Source organism: Haliotis rubra, unplaced genomic scaffold (genome assembly GCF_003918875.1).
Source record: "Haliotis rubra isolate DU_JTF1 unplaced genomic scaffold, ASM391887v1 Scf1695, whole genome shotgun sequence".
Classification (NCBI taxonomy): domain Eukaryota; kingdom Metazoa; phylum Mollusca; class Gastropoda; order Lepetellida; family Haliotidae; genus Haliotis; species Haliotis rubra.
The window spans coordinates 36,026-57,432 of NW_025765664.1; the positions used below are offsets into that span (position 1 = coordinate 36,026).

Here is a 21,407-nt window from a genome sequence, read left to right on the forward strand (position 1 = left end):
CCTTACAATTTACGGATTTCAGTACTGCTCTAAAACCAGTGCCTTTATGATAACCTCCACATCGAGGGCACGCAGACGGATGATTGCAGAATTTGGAACTGTGTCCAAATTTCTGACAAGTGTAACACCAGAGTTGATTGGGGGCAAACACCTCTACTCCGATGTTAAAACAGCCTGCTTATATGGATTTAAGGATAGCACTCAGCGCAAATGTAAACAGATACGTATTTCTTGGGATGGTGATTTCTCCATCTCTTCTCATAAAACGTTTCACCGAGGTTACATGTTGTCCTTGAAGTTTTTTTAAGGATTTAGTCCTCTGTCATTTCCGCTAAACAACGCGCTCTGTCGCGGATGATGCCTCGACTGGAAGTTTAAGTTCTGTGAACCGAGACAGTGACTTCAGTGTTTGCAAATGTGGAACATTTCAAAGGATTGATAGCTTGTTGTTTCCGAGCACACTCTACTAAAAGTGAGCCGCCTCGGAGACGTGAAACATTTGCTACTTCACCACAAATACCCCCAATTGCTTTGCTTATAGCGAAAGGGTTGATTTTCAAAATAAGTCCATTTTTTGAGTCTACAACAATAAATCATGCCCAAGAATTAGAATTTTGTGGAAGGGAAATATCATCATCAGACGACAATATCTCACCTTCAGGACATCTCTTCTTTTCACTGCGAATAGAACCAGAATGATTGTGAGGCATGGTGATATAAAAGTGATTCGACAACCCTGCTCCCCATCCAACATGAAGAGTCAACACGGACGGTGTCTAATTGCATCGGGTCTGCACCAGGGATGTTATACTCAAGCAAATATGACTTGAATAGAGATTTTTGTCTACTAAATTAACTGTCAGGCTGATTCTGCCCATAACAATAATTCAGAGACATACATAATTCAGCGAACAATATTGCCAGATTGGCCCATGAGCCACCGCCTTCTGACATAGGACTCTAGGCTATTTATTATATTGACAAATTGATAAATTGAAAAGGCCAACACACAAAAATGAGTAAAATGTGCAGACAATATTTACCATTGGCGTGACCAGCCTATTGATAGAACCGGGCCTGTTCTACAACCCGTCTAAGTGAAGTACGGACCAAAGTGGTGTGTTGGGCAAAAGGAACACAGTTCCAGGCTCCCAGTGCCCCCAACCACCAGTATCCCGTCCTCCACCGTCACAGGGGCGCAACCCATGGCAATCAGGTTAGTGGACCAAATATGCCCCCGGGTCCACATGGGGTCAACACAAAGTAGTCACGGGGGGCAAGATCTGGGCCGTAGGGTGGGTGACTTAACTGTTCGAATCCACATTCACGTATGATGGCCTGTATAATTCTCGACTGAACCGAAGCGTTGTCACGCAACAGTAGGACACCACGTGTTAACATCCCACAGCGTTTCTGGTGAATAGATTTTCGCAAATATTTCTTTAAATTAAAACAACCCTGCCCGTTGATTGTAATTTTTTGTTTCATATAATCAATCAGTTTTATGCCTCTTGCATCCCAAAATATGGTGGCCATTACCTTGCCAGCCGATAGTTGAGTGCGATAGTGGGGTGCTTCCATTGCATGGATTCCAATCCAGTGGTGGATCAATGTTTCATCACCTGTCACAAGACGAGAAAGAAATCCGTCTCCATCAGTTCTTTGATGGCGGTCTTGAGCCCCGAAGTTTCAACAGTTCCAGGTGATATTTAGAATTCATTAGAAAGTTCAGATAGACAGTTAGACAAGATTCTTCTTTCGATAACGGCTGTGGTTTCCGGTTGGGTGGCATCTGAAGGCCTGTCTGACCCTGTACCCCTTCTAAACTGTAGAGGCCAACGGTAAACTGGAATAGTCAGGAGCATCCCCTCTCGTCACTTTACACATGTGATCATGTATTTCTTTTGCGTAGCATCCCTCACGGTAAGGAACTTTATTACGGCGCGTTGTTCATGTTTGATAGAATCCAGGATTGTGGGCACTCGTGGGCTCCTCATGGTGAGTGCTGGGTAACGCTAATAGCTCTTCCCCCATGTAAACCCGGGGCAGAATGTGTCCCCAACATCCCATTGCTGGTAAGAAGCGACCACATGGAGCAACATCTTTGCCGTGGATTGTTCCCCTGAGTCGGCGGAGAAAGGGATTCTGGTGGTTGAGGGCACTGGTTCCAAGAGCAACGTCCCTTTACCCATCAAACCACTTCGACCCTTAATTCACCTAGACGGGTGGCAAAATGGGACCGGTTATATCAATCGGCTGGTCACGCCAAGCCCTGTGCATGGTAAGTATTTTGCACACATTTTGATTTTTCAAAAGTATTGCGTCCGGTCTTGTGCATTAACGTTTGGTTAAAATACAAATTGTTTTGTTGATTTGCCTCGAGTCCTATGGCAGAAGGCTGTGGCTCATGGGCCAATCCGGTGGCACATATCTTTTCAAGATATTTTCGGCTTGAGTACATCCTCCTGGTATCCTCTGCTGAAGACACACAGACACGAGGAATCGTCCTTGTTGACACTCCATGGTGGCTGCGGAGCTATGGGGAGTATTTTTAAGAGTTTATCTCTGGTAATAAAGTATGTATTTTTAATGATGATTCAAGCACCTATTTACATCCTGCGCCGGGAACCTATTCTACCTATTCGCGGATTCAAATGTATACAACGAATTTGAATGGTCCATTCATGATGACTTTTGTGGAAGTGATTACTTCTCTACTGTTCTAGTAGCTATTAAACCGGATGCCAAGGCACAACGTGAGTGAGTGCGTGAGGTAAAGATTACACAGTCACATCGGCAGTATTTCAGCCACAAAGTGACTATGAAAGTTTATTGCTTTATAAGTGATTCAAAGCAAACTCAGTTAGCTGTTGGCGCCCAATAGCCCATTGTTATATTCTATTGGTAAAAATAAAAATGTGATTTCATTTGTCATCATATGTCATCATCAGGTGTCCAGTTGATAACTTCTCTTAATTCTGTGTATTGGCATCCCTCTGGTGTTGGACAAAAAACAATTTATCACATATACTGTCGGGCATAGTGATTTGGCGAGATCGATAAACGAGATCGTAATAAATATCCCCCAACGCCCAAGCCCGATCCCCGTACAGTGTTCAGTTCGCAGCCGTTTGCTCAACAACGCAATGTTGCTCATAATAATACAAACAAAAAGAAGATTGGGCAGTTCAGTGAGGACATCTCTTTCAAGGGCTACTTGGTCAATGTTTGGGAATTCCATTTTCAAACTCGTGCCAAGTTGAAACCTCGTCTTTAAACTTCTTATATTTACGTTAGTCTGTGGGCTACAGGATCCATCACCTTAGGAACAGGCGCGATACACAATGGCGTGGTTATTTATGACTGGGGTGTTGTTCTCAATGACTGGGACACTCAATGGTAAGACTTTTGTTTGAGGCTATTCAAATACTTCCATCTGTCTTACCCGAGTTATAGTATGCTTCATATGGTACTTTTCAGTTTTCTAAATGAGCATACGACTACCTATGTAAAACAATAAAGAAGATGCATTCGTGCATTGTCAGAAAACGAGACATCGTACTTTCAGGTGTCATATGTCATTGCAACACTGCATGTGCCTGTGCCTGTGCCGTGTTCCCCTCTACTCCCTGTAGCCAGGTCGGTGATCCAGACAGATGTCAGGAAGGATGGTTCGGTTCCTACTGCCAGAAACGTGAGTATCACGCGTTTGCACTTTGTAGTTTGTCTCATTTCGTGTTCAAGCAAAGAAATCACAGTCGAAACAATTCTCCTCGTTATACTGGAGGCAGTTTCCAACGTGTTTTCTGCCTTAAAACGTGGATTGATATTCGTTTGTAGTGTATCTAGATATACAAACCCATCGCACCCTCAGACTCGGAATATTGGTATTCCAACTATATACCAATCAAACCAAGCCATTATATTCTCTTAACGATTACAGTTTTTAAAACAAGTATATATTCCTTCACAATACACGCGTTTTCCAATCAAAATTATATCATATTCCATATTCAATCATCACGAACCCAGCTGCTACAGGCTATTACTTATGGAATATTGGACGGTACTCATCACGGTACAGTGATTGATGTGCCTTCCTTTCTCAGGGCAGTCCGATTATCGCACAGCCTGGCACACTTATTCACAGATCACCGTCTTCATACACAGTCAGGTAGCATAAGGGAATTGCCTCCCAACTATCAGTTTCATTGCTTACTTTGACGTTGGGTATCACATATGTGTCGGTAACTTTATGAATAGAAGATGTTTTACTAGTGAGTGAGCGAGTGAGTTTAATGTTACGCCGCTTTTTGCCGGAGGCACCAGAAATGGGCTTAATACATTGAACCCATGTGGGGAATCGAACCCGGGCCTTCGGCATGACGAGCAAACACTTTAACCACTAGGCTACCCCACCGCCACTCATGATGTTTTACTAACTTTGATTTATATATAGTAGAAGGTTTGACTGAATACTATGAACAAATCTTTCTGGTATTTATGGTGCTTCTTACGACTTTATCTCGCTGTTACTCTTCGGTATAAATCATGAGGTAATTAGGTATAACACCAGTATGTAGAAAAATAAACGCAGAAAACATTGTTGCTGTCTCCCACATCGGATCAATCAGTACAGATCCATCCTCAAATCATTCTAGGAGTTGACAGATTTCACATTCTATTTTCAAAACACCAGTAGCCTGATATTGACAATTCGTTCATCCTTGTTCATGATGCTCTCAAGTTGGAGAATATCAGCGTATTCTGTGACACAGGCACTGTACTGTGTTGATGACACTGCAAACATGTATCGTTCCCAATTCCGGGAATTTCCGATTCCCTGGGTTGGGGCAAGAGTGTTGCCCCATCCCCGTGAGTGAGCAGTGTTAACGACTGCTCATTCCTTGGAGAGGAATTGGATGATAACGTACACTTGCTGATTGACTGTGAACTTTGCTTGGTCTGTTTGTGACTCCAAGTACACACGATACACGTCTGCGTCTGATATGCCGCTCCGGGCATCGGTATGTGTTATACTGCTGACCCTACATCTACTGACATCTGCATTGGTTATCAGAGGCGTAGACCACTATTTAACAAATGATCGCAGTCTCTTAACCTCGCATTCGTTTGAACACAACTGTGTTTACACTCGTGACGTCACAGATCACTTCACTTTGAATACGGAAGCATATCATATATGCAGTATGCAGTCATCTCGCGGATCTGTCATATCAGCGAGTGTGATCAGACTACAAATCATTCTATCAAATGATGTCGAAACCAACCCTGGCCCAGTTGACTTGAAAGACTTAAAATCCATGAAAGCTGACATCCTATCTGAATTGAAGGATTTTAGGCTACTTATGACAAAAGAAATGGCGTCTATGAATAACAAACTCAGTAATCTCTCAGATAAGTGTTCAACACTAGAAATTCTTATATCTGAACTTCGCAGTGACATAGACAGCGTTTCGGGCGAGCAGTCGTCTATCTATAACGATATAGACGCCTTACAATGTAGACTCGATTTCGTGGAGGGTAAATTGGAGTTGCAAGGCACTGATTTAGATAGGCTTGAAGCCTTTAGTCGTCGGTATAATGTTGTATTCTACGGTGTACCCGAGACTGATAATGAATCATTTGACTCCTGCAAAAATCTTCTAAATGACCACGTTACGGAAAAAGACTGGCAACGCGGGGATATTGTACGTGCGCATCGTATAGGTGCCAAGAGAGACAGACAAATGAAATCAAGACCACTTATAGCAAAATTTGTGAGCAGTGATGACGAAATTGAAACTCTGCGACATCGGGAACAATTCCGGAGGTCCAACATAGGTGTTGCCAGCGACCTAACAAAACAGCAGCGAGAGAAGTTGTCTGATTTGAAAACTAAAGGTTTGTTCGGCTATTTTAAGAATGGCCAACTGTTCACAAGACCACTTCGTACTAATACGCACGATACGAGACGGCGATTGGCACGTCCCCGATCAACGTCCTCGACAATCGGGACTCCATTCCCTGCCACGAACGTGGCCCCGGGGAAAAACTCCGCCAGCCTCGATGCAACAACAGCTGTCCAAAGGGAGACGTCGAGGTCACGTGATCCCCTACCCCACGATATGATGAAGGAAGCATAGGGATGCGGCCGGGCCCCGACAGTCGACACCTACGCCCCAGGTGCTACTATTTCCTTACATGTTAAACATTTGCCTATTCTTATTTGGAATATAGACGGTTTAATGTCAAAAATTAATGATAATGGCTTTCTTGAATTTTTATTGAAATTCGACATTGTATGTCTCTTGGAAACATATCTTGATAAAGCGATAAATATCCTACGACTTTCTGCTTATGGTGTTTATGTTGCAAATGCTCGTAGACTAGCTAGTGTGGGTAGACTATCAGGCGGTGTTTACATGCTAATCCGTAAATCTATTGCTAAACACTGCCTACATTTGAACCTAAATATACCAAATGTCATTGGCATCAGAGTACACAAGTCTTTGACAAGAATGAGTAAAGATCGCGTACTGATGGGAATGTATGTACCCCCCACTGGCTCTCCCTTCTACCACACTACAGATCATGTGACAGCCATAGACGATGTAGAGCACTGGCTCACCCACAGCGCAGACGGCAGCTTCGAGACAGTAATGTGCGGGGACCTTAACGCACGGTTCGGGAGTGGCAACAACCCCCGAGAGACAGTTGACCGGCCAGGGGTCGACAGAGCAGCGTTTCCCGAGGAGGAGAGCGTACCTCTTGACACGAGAAGCTCGTGTGATCAAATTGTAAATACGTTTGGAAGAAAATTACTTGATCTTTGTTTTACTCATCATTTGTACATATGTAATGGTAGATGTGTGGGAGATAGAGAGGGGAACTTTACATATATATCAGAAGCTGGCTCGAGCGTTATTGACTTTTTTTTATTGCATCTGCAAATATTCATTCACATTGTAAATACTTAACGGTGCACTCAAGAGTTGAATCGAAGCACATGCCTGTTAGTTTGATGTTAAGCTTTGATGCAGTTGAGACTGCACCTGTAGATAACAGTGGTGATAATGATAATGAAGGTTCAGCTCGATATATGTGGAATGAAGATAATGTACAAACCTTTTTAGATTCATTGTGTGAACACCTACCGGTTCTTGATGATCTAGTAGATTTAGTTAATGTTGGTGTCAACAAAGCCCTTGATATATTTGTCGAACATATTTTGAAATCAGCAGACGTCTTTAAAACGATACCTTATAAAGCAGCTAATCGTGGATCTTATACTAGTAGATGTCAGTATGCTAAGCGAGAGGCTAGAAGAGAATTGAGACGTTACAGAAACACTAAATCAGCCGTCAGTAGACGCAGATATTGTGAACTAAGGAATAAATACAAATATGAATGTAGAAAAGCTAAGTTAACATTTCAGCAAAAGAAAAGTTCTAAGTTAAAATCTTCTATCCGTAACACTTCTGCTTTTTGGAAAGAGTTGAGAAGTCTGAATAACACAAAGAGCTCCCGTTGTCCATTAGATAAATCTTTATTGTATAATCATTTTAAAAGGTTGTTCACATCCCAAAATCAAGCTGATGATACCATTGAGAATGATGTTTTCAGTTCTGATGTAAATATTCCTTTAAATGACATTGATCGCTGTATTCTTGAGTCTGCTATCACTGATGAGGAAATAAGTTCATATCTTTTTCATCTGAAAAATGGCAAGTCAGCTGGTAGAGATGGTGTAATTGCTGAACTGTTGAAATCATCTATACATATTATTATGCCTTTTTTTAAAGATATTGTTTAATAGTATTTTTAACACAGGTGTTTTTCCCATGGCTTGGACGAAAGCAATAGTTATTCCTTTACATAAAAAGGGTGATCGCAAAAACCCAGATAATTACAGGGGGGATACTTTATTGTGTATATTAAGTAAATTATATACATCTATTTTAAATGTCCGTATCACGAACTGGGCAAATATATGGAGTAAAGTTCCCGAAACACAAGCAGGCTTTAGACAAGGGTACTCTACGATTGATCATATTTTTACTTTGCATGGTGTTATAGAAAAATGTCTAATTAAGAAAAGGAAAAAGTTATATGTTGCTTTTATTGATTTTAGAAAAGCCTTTGATTCAATTGACCGTTCTAAGTTATATAAGCGCTTATTCAAATCCGGTTTACATGGGAAAATGCTAACTGCTGTAATGAGTATTTTCAGCTCGGTAACAGCTTGTGTTAGAAGTGATAACGGATATACTGAGTATTTTGACTGTCCAATTGGTTTAAAGCAAGGTTGTGTTCTTAACCCTTTATTGTTTTCCTTTTTCATTAGTGAATTATCAGACGACATATCTAGATATGGTAAATATGGAGTGCAGTTATTTCCAGACTTATTAGAAATCATGTTACTTATGTTTGCCGATGATGTTGTTCTTATGTCTGATACAATTCCAGGCTTACAGAATCAACTTAATATTCTACATAATTACACTGAATATTCAGGTCTAAAAGTAAACTTAGACAAGACAAATATTGTTGTTTTTAGAAGGGGAGGGCGTTTAGCAAGAAATGAAAAGTGGTTTTTAAATGACCAACCAATAACAACATTAAATACTTATAAATATTTGGGAGTTATATTTTCATCAACATTTAAGATGAGAAATTGCATCAATGATTTAGCACTGAGGGGTAAGCGGGCTTTAATGGAAGTAATAAGTAATTTAAATGGAATTGGAATAGTAGACCCAAGTGTGTATTTTAAGATATTTGATGCGCAGATACAGCCGACATTACTGTATGGGGCAGAAATATGGGGAATACATAAATTTTATGAAATTGAAAAGGTTCATCTAACAGCTTGCAAACGTTTTTTGAATGTCAGCCCTCAAACACCTACTGCTATTGTATATGGCGAGTGTGGAAGATATCCTCTCTTTATAAACGCATTGTGTAAAACTTTAAAGTATTGGTTAAAGGTTATTCATATGCATCAAGATAGAACTCCCTTGAAAGTGTACAAAATGCAAATGTATTACGATAACTGTGGATATAAGACATATGCTTCATATATTAGAGAAATACTTTTTTCACATGGATTTGGTTACGTCTGGATGTCTCAGACAGTTGGTGATGCAGCTTCATTTGTAAATAGATTCAAGACTGTTGCAATCAATATGTTTTTTCAATCATGGAATTGTACATTGAATAACAGTTCACGATACCGTATTTACCGAGAGTTCAAAAGTCTGTTAACTCCAGAAAAATATTTATCATGTATCTTGGACAAAACGTTTCGAAATATTTTGATCAAATTTGGATGTGGGTTATTAAGGTTAAAGTATAATGAGGGAAGATGGTTAAATGTTGAGGTTGCAGAACGTAATTGTCCATTGTGTAAGCTGGGTGTGGAAGATGAGTATCATTTTATTTTTATATAAATTTTCTTTAAACCACACATTTTTCCATTTTAAATTTTTATAAAGGTGTGTATATATGTTTATATTAAATGTTATATTTATACTGACAAGAAATCTATTTGAACAAATAACACGTGTATTATTGATATGTATGCCCTTTAAAGTGTATCTATATTTGTAAACAAATGTATGTATGTTGTATATGGGCCTGTGGCCTATATACGGAATAAAAATACTTGACTACTTGGCTACAAAGATGTTAATATATGCTCAAGCCATTGCCATCTTCGAAATATCAACTGTAAAAATGAGTAGTTGTGATAAATATATATAAGTTTTGATATGTCACAATGTATTAAGATGCTGTTTCATTAAATTTCAGCTTTAAAAATAATATATATTTGAACTTTTAACTAACTACATGACTGGATGTGTTTTGTCAGAATAACCATTAGTCATTATCTCTCTCTCTTTTAATCCCTGATCATTTCCTGGGATAGTGCAAATTGAATCATGAATTGTCCAAACCCAGGGAATGAGCAATTCCAGGAATTGGGCACGACACATTTCTATTTTAACCAATAGAATATAACAATGGGCTATAGGGCGCCAACAGCTAACTGAGTTTGCTTTGAATCATTTATAAAGCAATAATCTTTCATAGTCACTTTGTGGCTGAAATACTGCCGATGTGACTGTAGTCAAGCGAGGAAGGCACGGAAAAAAGCAATAATTCCGCCGCCAACCTATGTCAAAGCCAGGTGCACTGTTTAACAAACTAAACATCAATCTTGGCGAAATTATATATCAAAAATCAATTCACAATGTCCAAGGTATGGAATATGGTACAAAAGATCAAAGGTAAAGGCTGTAAATCTAGCATCCACCACCTTAAAAATGGAAATGAAATATTTACAGATACTTCAGGTATTGCAAATAAATTAGGTGAACCTTTGGCTAAGCACACTTCCTCCGCTAACTATGTACCTAAATTTCAAAAGTATCAACAGCAACAAGAAAAGAAAACTATTAATTTCAAAATGAGGAAGACTACAATGAACTATTTTCTATTCATAAGCTTTATAAACCTCTTGAACAAGCTCACGATACTGCTGCAGGTCCTGATAAAATTAATTATCAACTCCTGAAGCACTTACCAGAATCATGTTTGGAGACACTTTTAAATATCTTTGATAATATTTGGACATCGGGAGAATTTCCTTCTTCATGGCGTGATGCTTTAATTGTTTCAATTCCTAAACCTGGACGTGACCATACTGAACCTTCAAATTATAGACCAATTTCACTAACTAGCTGTGTTTGCAAAACAATGGAACGCATGATCAATAATCAATTAGTTTGGTACTTGGAAACCAATAATCTAATAACTGATATACAATGTGGTTTCCGTAAAAAAAGAAGTACAACTGATCATTTAGTGCGTTTAGAATCTTTTGTTGAAAATGTAATAATGAATAAACAGCATTCAGTGTCGATCTTTTTCGATTTTGAAAAAGCATAGGACACTACGTGGAAACATGGTATTTTAAGGGATTTACATGCTTTTTTCTATCCACACCAAGGTATATAAGCTTTTATTCCTCCAAAAGGAGAGTACAATGAGATGCATATAAATTAAATTACATTATACATGGTTGGTTGGTTATCATTATTATTGTCATTTTTTGGGGTGTATTATTATTTTATGCATATGTTTTAAAACAAAAATTAGTTTGACTGTCACACAGCCCCATCAGAGTTCCACACGTTTGTTGAAGGATGCAATGTGAGTTATGATGGTTTTGGCATATTGCAATGTCTCGTCATCACTCAGCTGTAACGGAGGTTTGAGTGACCAGTAACCAGTCCAATGTCACTCTGGTTGTGATGGCAGACACTGACCTCAATTGGACCTCAGTTGATGATGTCGCACCATAGACTCTCTCTAATGTCAGATGTTCCAGAGTAGGAGCACACAGTGTGCACCAGAAGATCACAGTAGTCCTCATGGCACAGTTTACATTGTCCCTTGACTTTGCCAGGTCTCCAAAACGCACACAGCTGGACAACCACTCTGCACAAGGGTTTCAAGGAGAGATAACTCTTGTCTACCAACTAGGCCATGTGAGGTTGGATATGGGGGTGAATCAGTTTGAAGTGCATAAGGGCGGGATCTTCATCCATTCTGGTCACCCACTGCCTCTCTTCGTGCTGCTTAACAGTGGCTTTAACCTTCTTCTTCCAGGACATGTACGTCATGAATACTCCTGTTGCTAAAAAGGAATGGTAATTTTCTTGCAACTCATATCTATGTAGAAGTCGACGAATATCAGGTATGAAGCCCAGTGATGTACTGCTACAGTTCTACCTGAGGGAATACAACCGAGTGAGAAATAACTGAGATGATATATTCCGCCTTTTTGTATGACAAAGTCTCCCAAAGAAATGAAGTTTTTGTTTGTCGATATATGCTCCTACAGAAAGGATACCAAGGAGAGCGTTGCAAATGTCAGTCCTTCACGGCATCTGGGAAGTCCTTGTGCCAGCTTCATCGCGAATCTCTGTGCACGCTCGATTGCTAGGATCTCACCCTTACTCAGACAAGACCAAAGCTCACAACCGTATAGGGTTTGGGTAAACATATGGACTGGATGAGTTTTAAACTTACTGGTTAGTGGATCTAGGGCGTATGAATGGGGTCCACGTTTAATTAATGCCATTGGGGTTGATTTTAGCTTTGAGCAGGCCTTTACGGTTCTGTTCCAAGAATCCTTCCGAACTTCTTCCAATTGACAGTCTTTCTGTCGAGGCTGAGGAGCCATTTTTTGAACATCGCCGTATAGAATTATCTTTGCAGTATGCCACAAAACTGTATTCTAATGAGTCAAACCCTGCTTACAAAAGCGTTTTAATCCTATTTGTGGGGATTTGTATGATAAGAAAACTTCACTTGTTCCGCCTATATATCTCCTTCCCGTCTTCTTTCTTCTTCCCCTTGGCAATTATTGAGGCCACAAGTTGACCTTACCTTGACCACATTAAAAAGCTCAGAAACTAATGAATTACAACCTAAACAAGAATTAAATCAATTAAAAAGTAAATATTATACATACAAATCCTTATTTACTGATGGGTCCAAGGATGGTTGCGTGGTGGCTTGTGCCACTGTCATTGGATCCAGAACTGTATCTTCTCGTTTACCAGATAAGAGCTCTATTTGTACAGCAGAAGCTAACGCCATATTAACAGCCTTAAACTATATTAAATACATCCTAAATACACACAGTATATCATATTTTCTAACTCTCTTTCATGTATTCAGGCTATTGAAAATCTTTCTTGTAAACATCCACTTTTATTAGAAATTATTGAATTGTACAATGAGCTTAATACTGGCCAATACGACATCGTCTTTTGTTGGTTACCCAGCCACGTTGGCATTTCTGGGAACACAATGGCCGATCTTGCTGCTAAGGCAGCACTCAACAAATCTGTGACACCACTTCTGATCCCATACTCTGATTACAAAGCTAGCATTAGAACCTACATCCGTGATCTGATGCAAAAGAAGTAGGACACCCAAGCAGGTATAAATAAATTACATGCAATAAAACCCTATATTGGTTACACCTACTTGGGTTGTCAGTCCAGATTTGAAGAGGTCGTATCGGCCAAACAAGATATAGTCATCAGTACCTATTGAAAGGTGAGGATTCTCCGTTTTGTATCCCTTGTGATGAAAGAATTACGGTCAAGCATGTCCTACTTGACTGTGTTGAATATTCCATCACAAGGGATATCTATTTCAAATCACGAACTATGAAGGATCTTTGTAATAATATAAGTTCTCATTTAATTATTGCATTTTTAAAAGAATTAGATTTGTTAAATGATTTGTAAATAGATACATATTTTATTATTGGTAGTTTAGATTAGTAACTGAGATTGTTAGTGGCTGTACCCTCAAAGGGGGTTGAAGTATTGTAAAATTATTGTCCTCCTGAAAGGGTGAGTATGTCCCGAAACATTTAAATTTACCAGCTGTTTTAAATGTAGTATTTTTGTTATTTTAAATTTCGGCTAAATCTTCCTACCATCGCCAGCGGCTGAAGGGATGATATAAATCCAGCTAGGGTCCATGCAGGTAGCAAAAGTAATGTAAGTCACCATGGTCCCTAGTTAGGTGATATACCTCGAGTTGTTGGCGATCTATAGACAGTTTTTATATTGTATTGTCCTAATAGTGCTATTAGTTTTAACTTTCCACACTAGTTTTAGTTGTAATTGTGATATTCTAGTTGTTTTACTGTCCGTTGAAGACAGTTTTTTTCTAATATACACATATTACATTTCAATGACAAATATGCACTCGTCACGATATGGCTGAAATATTGCCGATGTGACGTTAAATATTAACTCACTCACTCACTCTAGTTATTTTACTGGCCGTCGCTGACAGGGTTTTATAACGTGACTTAAATTATTGCGACTTTGTTTATTATTCAAATCCTCGTCACGATATGGCTACAATACGGACGATGTGACGGTAAATTTTAACTCACACATGCACTTATTTCCTGTTGAGGCAAATGAAGCTTCCACGATGACGAGGACATACAGACGACAAAGGCGTGGTTAGAGGGCCAATCTGCGGATTTCTATAAAAGTGAAGGCAAAATGGAATAAGTGTATTGAGGTAGAAAGGTTAACATATGCTCTGTTGGAGACCTTTCACACTGGATGGGTCGTGTGCCAAAGAGAATCTCCCTTGCCCATCTTGCAATACTGAAATGACACTTCTACCGCCTTGTCGAAAGTTTGGCTTCAGAAATAGGGCACACATAGCCAACCGTGATATTTTCTTGACGATGGTTGAAATGACTTCAAGCCTCCATCGTATGACTGAGACGTGCTGCTCCAGTAGCTGGTAAGACACAGCTAAAACAGTGAGTACAAGCAGTCACGAGGATGCTGATGATAATGCTATATCTGTATCTGTTGCAGCAGACTATTGTGATGTTGATAGCTCTGACAATGACTTTTCCAGTTTAAGTCAAGTACCTGTATTTTGTACGATGTTTTCCATTATTACTATAGTAATATTTATTGACACCCTGATCTTAAGAGAAAAGTTTCATTTTTCATTTTTAATAGAAACAGTATTTTCAAACTCTCTTGAACACCGTAAAAAGGGAAGGTACATATATAACTAAATGTATTATAAAAAAGCATGTGATTTAGGTTGACAACACCCAGGGTGTAGTAGCACCTGATAGAAATTTAACTGTGATCATGTAAGTAATTCTCGTTCATGATTAGAGGTCGTCCATACAAGGATCCCAATTGCCCAGATCGATGCTAATGTTGTTGATCACTGGAATGTCTGGTCCAGACTCGATTATTTACAGATAGCTGGAATATTGCTGAGTGCGGCGTAAAACTCAACTCACTCACTCACCGTACAAGGAAACTGTTATCACAATGAGTCTTATGTCATTATTTCCACTGTTGTGTTATGTGTAAAGCGGGGAACGCGATTTTCTGTTCCTCAGAGAATATTGCATTGGGAAGAAGTGCCACACAGAGCAGTACCTACAGTGAAAACAGTGTCAAAACAGGGAATACACATCAGGTTTTCGAGGCCAGGTACGGCGTGGATGGTAGAGCTACCAACGACTTCTATAGTAGACCATTCACATGTACACATACATTAGGGGGAGACTCAACATGGACGGTGTTCCTGAACATCTCAAATACAGACAAGATACAACACGTGAAACTGTATCTGCGTAATACGGGTGAGTATTGGAAGCAAAATATATTATTTGTTTTTGTTTCTAATTATACAAATATAGTCCTGAACTACATCTACCTAAATTTTCACAAAGTAGAAGGACCGCCTCCGTGGTGTAGTGGTTAGAGCGTCCGCCCGGAGAGCGGAAGGTCGCGGGTTCGATCCCCGACCGCGTCATACCAAAAGACGTTAAAATATGGTACTTGTTGGTCCCTGCCTGGCGCTCGGCATGAATTGGTACAACAAGGACTGGTCGGCTCGGAGTCAGTATAATGTGTCTGAGTGGGGTATTCATGCTTCACTGCGTCATGGTATCTGAGTGGGCTAGCACTATAAAACCAGCTGAAGTCTGGGCTAGTACAAGCAGCGCACACACACATACACACTCATGCACGTCGTCATATGAGCGAAATATTCTCAAGCACGACGTTAAACCCAATTTCACCTCACCTCACCTCACCTCACAAAGTAGAATGTATCGTTGATGTATAGTTCTTGAAGGGCGTACAGAATGTTGTCAGTGTATGTATATTGGGTCACCATGATCATCTCGATCTCAAGTTGTTTTTGTCTCTCTGAGATTTTCCCTTTGAATTGCAGACCAAGACCGAAACAATGGTATGAAAATATATGTTAGAGGAAAGCTTTGCTTCCAGTGGCCAAGGAATACCCATCCGCCAGATATAGCTGATGTCAAATGTCAACAAGCACTGACAGGAAACAACCTGGCCATACGAACAAGCAATATTATCACGTTGTGCGAGGTACAGATATTTGGTAGGTAAACATACACCTTTCAGACTGTAAGACGAATATTTTGTTCTATTTTAACGTTGTTATAAAAAGTAATTCAGTTGGGTCACAAGATGCCTGTCTAATGGGTTAGAAGCTTCAAATGCAGATGGCTTGCTGTTATTATCATTATTGGGTTGTTGGTTGTAACTGATTGGCGGGAATGAGCTGTTTCTTCAGTTTTGTTCGTCATTTAGGTTGGTTATGTATTCAGTTTGTAGTGACGGCTGGTTTGATGAGGATTGTGACAAACAGTGTCACTGTTCACTAAACACAGAAGTATGTGACAAGATCACTGGGCAGTGTCTGAGTGGATGTGCGCCAGGATACATGGGCCCAGACTGCCAAACAGGTACAGGTTCTGGACGGTATAGTGTATTACTGACATTTCAGACCCGTGAAGATCCGGGTTAGAACTGGTCTTCAGCAACCCATGTTTTTAGTAAAAGGCGACAAACGGGATCGGGTGGTCAGGCTCGGTGTTTTGTCGACAAATCCCACCCCACCTCCATAGATTGATGCTCATGATGTTGATTACTGGATTGTCTGGTCCATGCCTGATTATTTACAGACCGCCGCCACATGGATGGGCGATTGCTTAGTGCGGCCTTGCAAACAAACAAAACAAACACTACATGATGCTCCACGTACGTTCACCCGTTTAGCATATGCATATGGGTATCAATTAAACTCCACCTGCATCCTTAGGCATTTTGTCACAATTTTGGTCCAAAAAGGCGAATAAACCCTAGCAGATTAGAATGTAGACCATGACATGTCTTTCCAAGTATCATTAATATTCAATAACATATATGCATACGTCTCATAATATTCTCAGTACTTTACGCCAGCTGGAATGCATACCTTTGAGCGTTTGCCGTACGTCCAAGCGTTTGATACCAGCATTTGCCTTCTTTAAATTATCTCTAATGTCTCTAAGATACGTTTACCATATTATCCTTAATGATATGATGCAATCTGTGTCCAAAATATGAGATTGTCGAATAGCTTACTGTTTCGTTTACTTCATGTACAGAGTGTCCAGACGGTTACTATGGGGACTGCACCTCCAGGTGTGGAAACTGCCTCAATGCTACCTTTTGTGACAAGACTACAGGCATCTGTCCTGGAGGTTGTGCAGCAGGGTGGCGAACTGACACCTGCCTTCAACGTGAGTACATTTTCGTTGCTTGAGGATAATTGTTTTGTTCCATGCATAATCCCAAAATATTGTCACAAGCATGTAAACATAGGTAGACCAGACCCCTTTCCATATTAACTTACAATTTAACCTCACATAAGATCTATTTCACCCAAACAACGACACGACTTTGCTAAGGATGTACTTGTTGGTTTTTATGTATCTAAACTTGCTTATGTCCCGTTGATATATTTATGTGTTATGTTGCAAGAATTCCGATTCTCTCTCTTGCCGTTATTTATTGTTAACAACAAAGTCCACTATTGGAAAATGAAAGTCATCCCGAGTATTACATATTTTTTGTTGAAATGTTTTGTAGGGTTGACACACTTGGTCATAATTGTACACTTTGTTTCTTCTCCTGCTCCTTAATTATAGCTTCAGTTGTGCTTATCCATGTCGAAAGTAACCTTGTATCTGAGCAAAGTGAACATTATAAACCTAATGTGTACATCTTATCAGAGGAGACGGTATGGTATGAACCGTGCTTGGAAGTGTGGAAACTGTTTTCATATTAATGTGTGTAACATGTCAACAGGAATATGTTGTTGGGTGTGCAGGAGAAAGATAACTGTGTTCAAATGTGGAATATATACGATGCAAAATTATACTTGAATATTAAAAGAATAGTGAGTTAGGAATGACTGAATTGATGTTTTACGTCGCATTGGCAATATTTCAGCCATGTCCTGACGAGAAAATTTAATCATTGTTTAAGCATACATGTATGTTTTAAAACCTGTAAGCAAAAAACAGTAAAACAACTAGAGTTAAAAAGTTAGAATTAAAACTAGCATGAAACGTTAAAGTAGTAGCAATATTCGGACAAGATACAATATACATCCATGGGGAAATACTGTTTATTTTTGCTACCCGCATGGACCCTACCTGGATGTCTTGAATCAAAGGAACATATATTCTACGATTATAACTGTGGTCAGATGAAACATACTTGGAACTGAAAGGATAACGAGATGAGTTGTTTATGTTTTGGGGTCATTAATGGCCAACTATTGATCCCATGCGTTTCATACTATTGCATACTGCAAATTGTGAATTACTGTATCTCATTCATGTTCCTTTTGCCATCATGAAAAAAACCCATCAGCATGCCCAGATGGTTACTATGGTCCTAACTGTGGCTTCCAGTGTGGAAGCCGTGTGGATGGTGATGTTTGCATCAGGACAAATGGAACGTGTCCAAGAGGATGTGCAGCAGGGTGGTTCAGCGACAGGTGCAATCAGCGTAAGTCAACTGCAATTACAGAATGCAGTAATAAGATATTCTTTGTGTCATGTCTGACTATTCACCATGAACGTTAGCCAACATATTAACTTTGCGATATACTGGCCCATAAAAACAAATGCGCTACCAAGTAATTGTTTGATCGGCAATCTAGAAGAAAAACATGAAGTATATTACTTTATGAATGACAACTTCTTGTTTATTTCATAGAACAACGATTCGATGTACGAGATTCTTACACCGTTATCACTTTAAGCCTGATAATGTTAGATGAAAAATATGTCTCGTCTACTCCCTAGAATGCGCTGATGGTATGTACGGGGTTGACTGTATGTCACGATGTGGTCAGTGTAAAGACACCTTAAGCTGTGATAAGTCCAGTGGAGAATGTCCTGAGGGATGTCAGGGTAACTTCATGAAGCCCCTGTGTCAAGGTAAGACATGGAAAGAAAAATACGTACTGTGAAATAAACGTGTGAGTATTATAATGTAGAGTCGACTATTCGGCACTATTGAACACGGAGATAAATACTATAAAGCATCTTGTTTGTTTTTTCACTAATCATTAACTTTGCAAAGACAGCTTCAAAATATATACAGATGGAAAAAAGTATCTCGACACCCAAGCTTGATGACAGGATCTATATTAAATCCCTCCTTGTATAATATGTGGTCTTAATAGGAAATAATTTTGTAGCCAAAGTGCTAAAAAATCTTTCGTTAGCACAAAAGCTAACAATAAAGAATCTGAATGGTATAATGTTATTCAATATGGATATATATAAATACATAGTGCCCGGTAACATCAGGTCAATCAAACCAGGTAGTGCCAGTTGCAGCAACACTTGGTACACTTCTCGTCGTGGCTCTCATCGCTCTGCTGACAGCTATTATTTATAACAGAAGGTAAGGGGAAGACAATGTATGACAAATATAATATAAATACAAGGATTCGTGGTATTAAGCAACGGTACCTGATAATTTTGTATCAAGGACTCTTAGGCTACTGCTTATCATATCACTATATTACCACTGATGATGCTTCATTCAGTATGTTTACGTGGTCAGATCGTATACTTTTAAGTACATGCATATCAGTTTTCTAGGAATGTGTGACATAAGCAAATTATAGTGTGCAATTGGCAACACTTACAAAACGAGGGATTCTTAGAGAAAGAATCACGGAAGCATATGTGAGCTTCTGATATTGATATTAAGTCCGATTGACGTATTTGTGCAGAATTAACCAGAGATGTATATTCATATTATGGAGTTCATTACAAAGAGTTTGATAAAACGTTTGTACGTTATCACCATGTGGTAGTTAATAACCATAGAGAGGTTAACATAAAAACGATGAGTACAAGTAGCTTATTTTTGTATATTGCAGACTAAAGAGTCAACTGGATGCTTTACTAAAGAAATCCGAAGACAACTACATATCCCTAGACGAGAGGACCAAGGATCCAGTTGTGGAGAACACATATGAGCACATTGACAATACCACTCCTTACATTAATGTAGGGAAAGGCTCACAGACCCGCATTTGAACTGATCAAAAGGAAATCTACAAATATACAACAGAATTTACCTGTCTGTTTTTTCAAATAAAGTTATGGATAACTGATTGTAACATAAATGTGTCATCACTGATGGAATATAATATAATATTATGTATTGGTCCTTGTATTTGTAGATGAGTAGTGTATGACTTACTAGATTCTCTTTGGTTAAGAAATTATTAACAGTAGTAAATATCGGGTAGCTTGACACATCCTATATTACTGTGTAATATGGGGCGGTAGGGTAGCCTAGTGGTTAAAGTGTTAGCTCGTCACGCCGGAGACCCGGGTTCGATTCCCTGCATGAGTACAATGTGTGAAAGCCGATTTCTGGTGTCACCCACCGTGATATTGCTCGAATATTGCTAAAAGCGGCGTAACACCCGACTCATTCACTCACTGTGTAATATGATAATAACAAAGTAATAATGTCAACAAGTTCAGGATCTGTTGGGGATTTCAGTATTGAATGAAACCCCAGTAAAATATGCTTGTCCTCAACTGCATCGGATGGCCATACATGATGACTTGGTTGATTGTAGGTGATCCTACTTTGAACGGATCTCATGTCAATCAAGCGGGGTGGGAAATATATGCATAAAACTCTCAAGTTTGTGTGATATTGTAACACTGAACAATTTCTACAGCTACCTTTCGCTATTTATGTCGTGTACCGTGACAACATTATCCTCATACAAGATCTTTCTATTAATGCAGACTGTGGCTTATGTTGATAAATGGAACATATGTCAAAGTATTATTGTCATTTTAATGAAAATATCATTGTAAATAAAGGTTATTTGATTGCAGTTATAGATTGTATCTGTCTCAGTGTCACTCCACAGAGTAAACAGTGTCAATATCACCTTTCCCATTGTCCTACATGCTGTGTACATATTGTGCAGTGTCACGTTCTGAACATCAATTACCTGTCACAAATATCCTGCAGGCAATTCATTCACCTTTGACAGTTCTGTAACATATCTGTATCTACCAGTGTACAAATTTGCACGGAAACCATACCCTGAATGCAGACGTAGGCAATTAAGCCTAAACTGATATGTGTCCTTGTGTACAACGAGTTTACAACATCTGTCCTTTTGTAAGCAGCAATCTTATTTCACATCTGTCAAAGTACGTTTCTTCGCAAACTAAAACTCGTTTATTTACGGCACAATAAAACCTTCACAGTTGTAACAAACCACGAAGAAGGTAGCTGGATGGGTGTCTCACCCGGTAGATCAGATGAATGCATTTAAGCAGAAAATCATATACTTCGTTTTCGCCACGTTACCACGAGACACATCAATACAAACAAGTGACAGGAGTGATGCAATTATCACAATGAATCAGGTCTTTGCTATTGAGCCCTGTTCTAAAC

At 39.3% G+C, this 21,407-nt stretch overlaps 1 protein-coding gene across 1 annotated transcript in view; it reads left to right on the forward strand.

Moving 5' to 3' along the window:
* Window positions 1-3,309: 3,309 nt before the first annotated feature.
* Window positions 3,310-21,407, forward strand: part of LOC124272379 (protein draper-like) — a gene marked incomplete at its 3' end in the record, with an annotated part of 41,411 nt that continues 23,313 nt past the window's right edge. Inside the window, exons 1-8 of the mRNA XM_046707548.1 lie at window positions 3,310-3,399; window positions 3,569-3,694; window positions 14,984-15,229; window positions 15,826-16,002; window positions 16,232-16,369; window positions 17,054-17,188; window positions 18,327-18,464; window positions 18,764-18,898. Of these exons, the coding sequence (XP_046563504.1) occupies window positions 3,345-3,399; window positions 3,569-3,694; window positions 14,984-15,229; window positions 15,826-16,002; window positions 16,232-16,369; window positions 17,054-17,188; window positions 18,327-18,464; window positions 18,764-18,898 (1,150 nt within the window). The remainder of the gene's footprint in view (window positions 3,400-3,568; window positions 3,695-14,983; window positions 15,230-15,825; window positions 16,003-16,231; window positions 16,370-17,053; window positions 17,189-18,326; window positions 18,465-18,763; window positions 18,899-21,407) is intronic.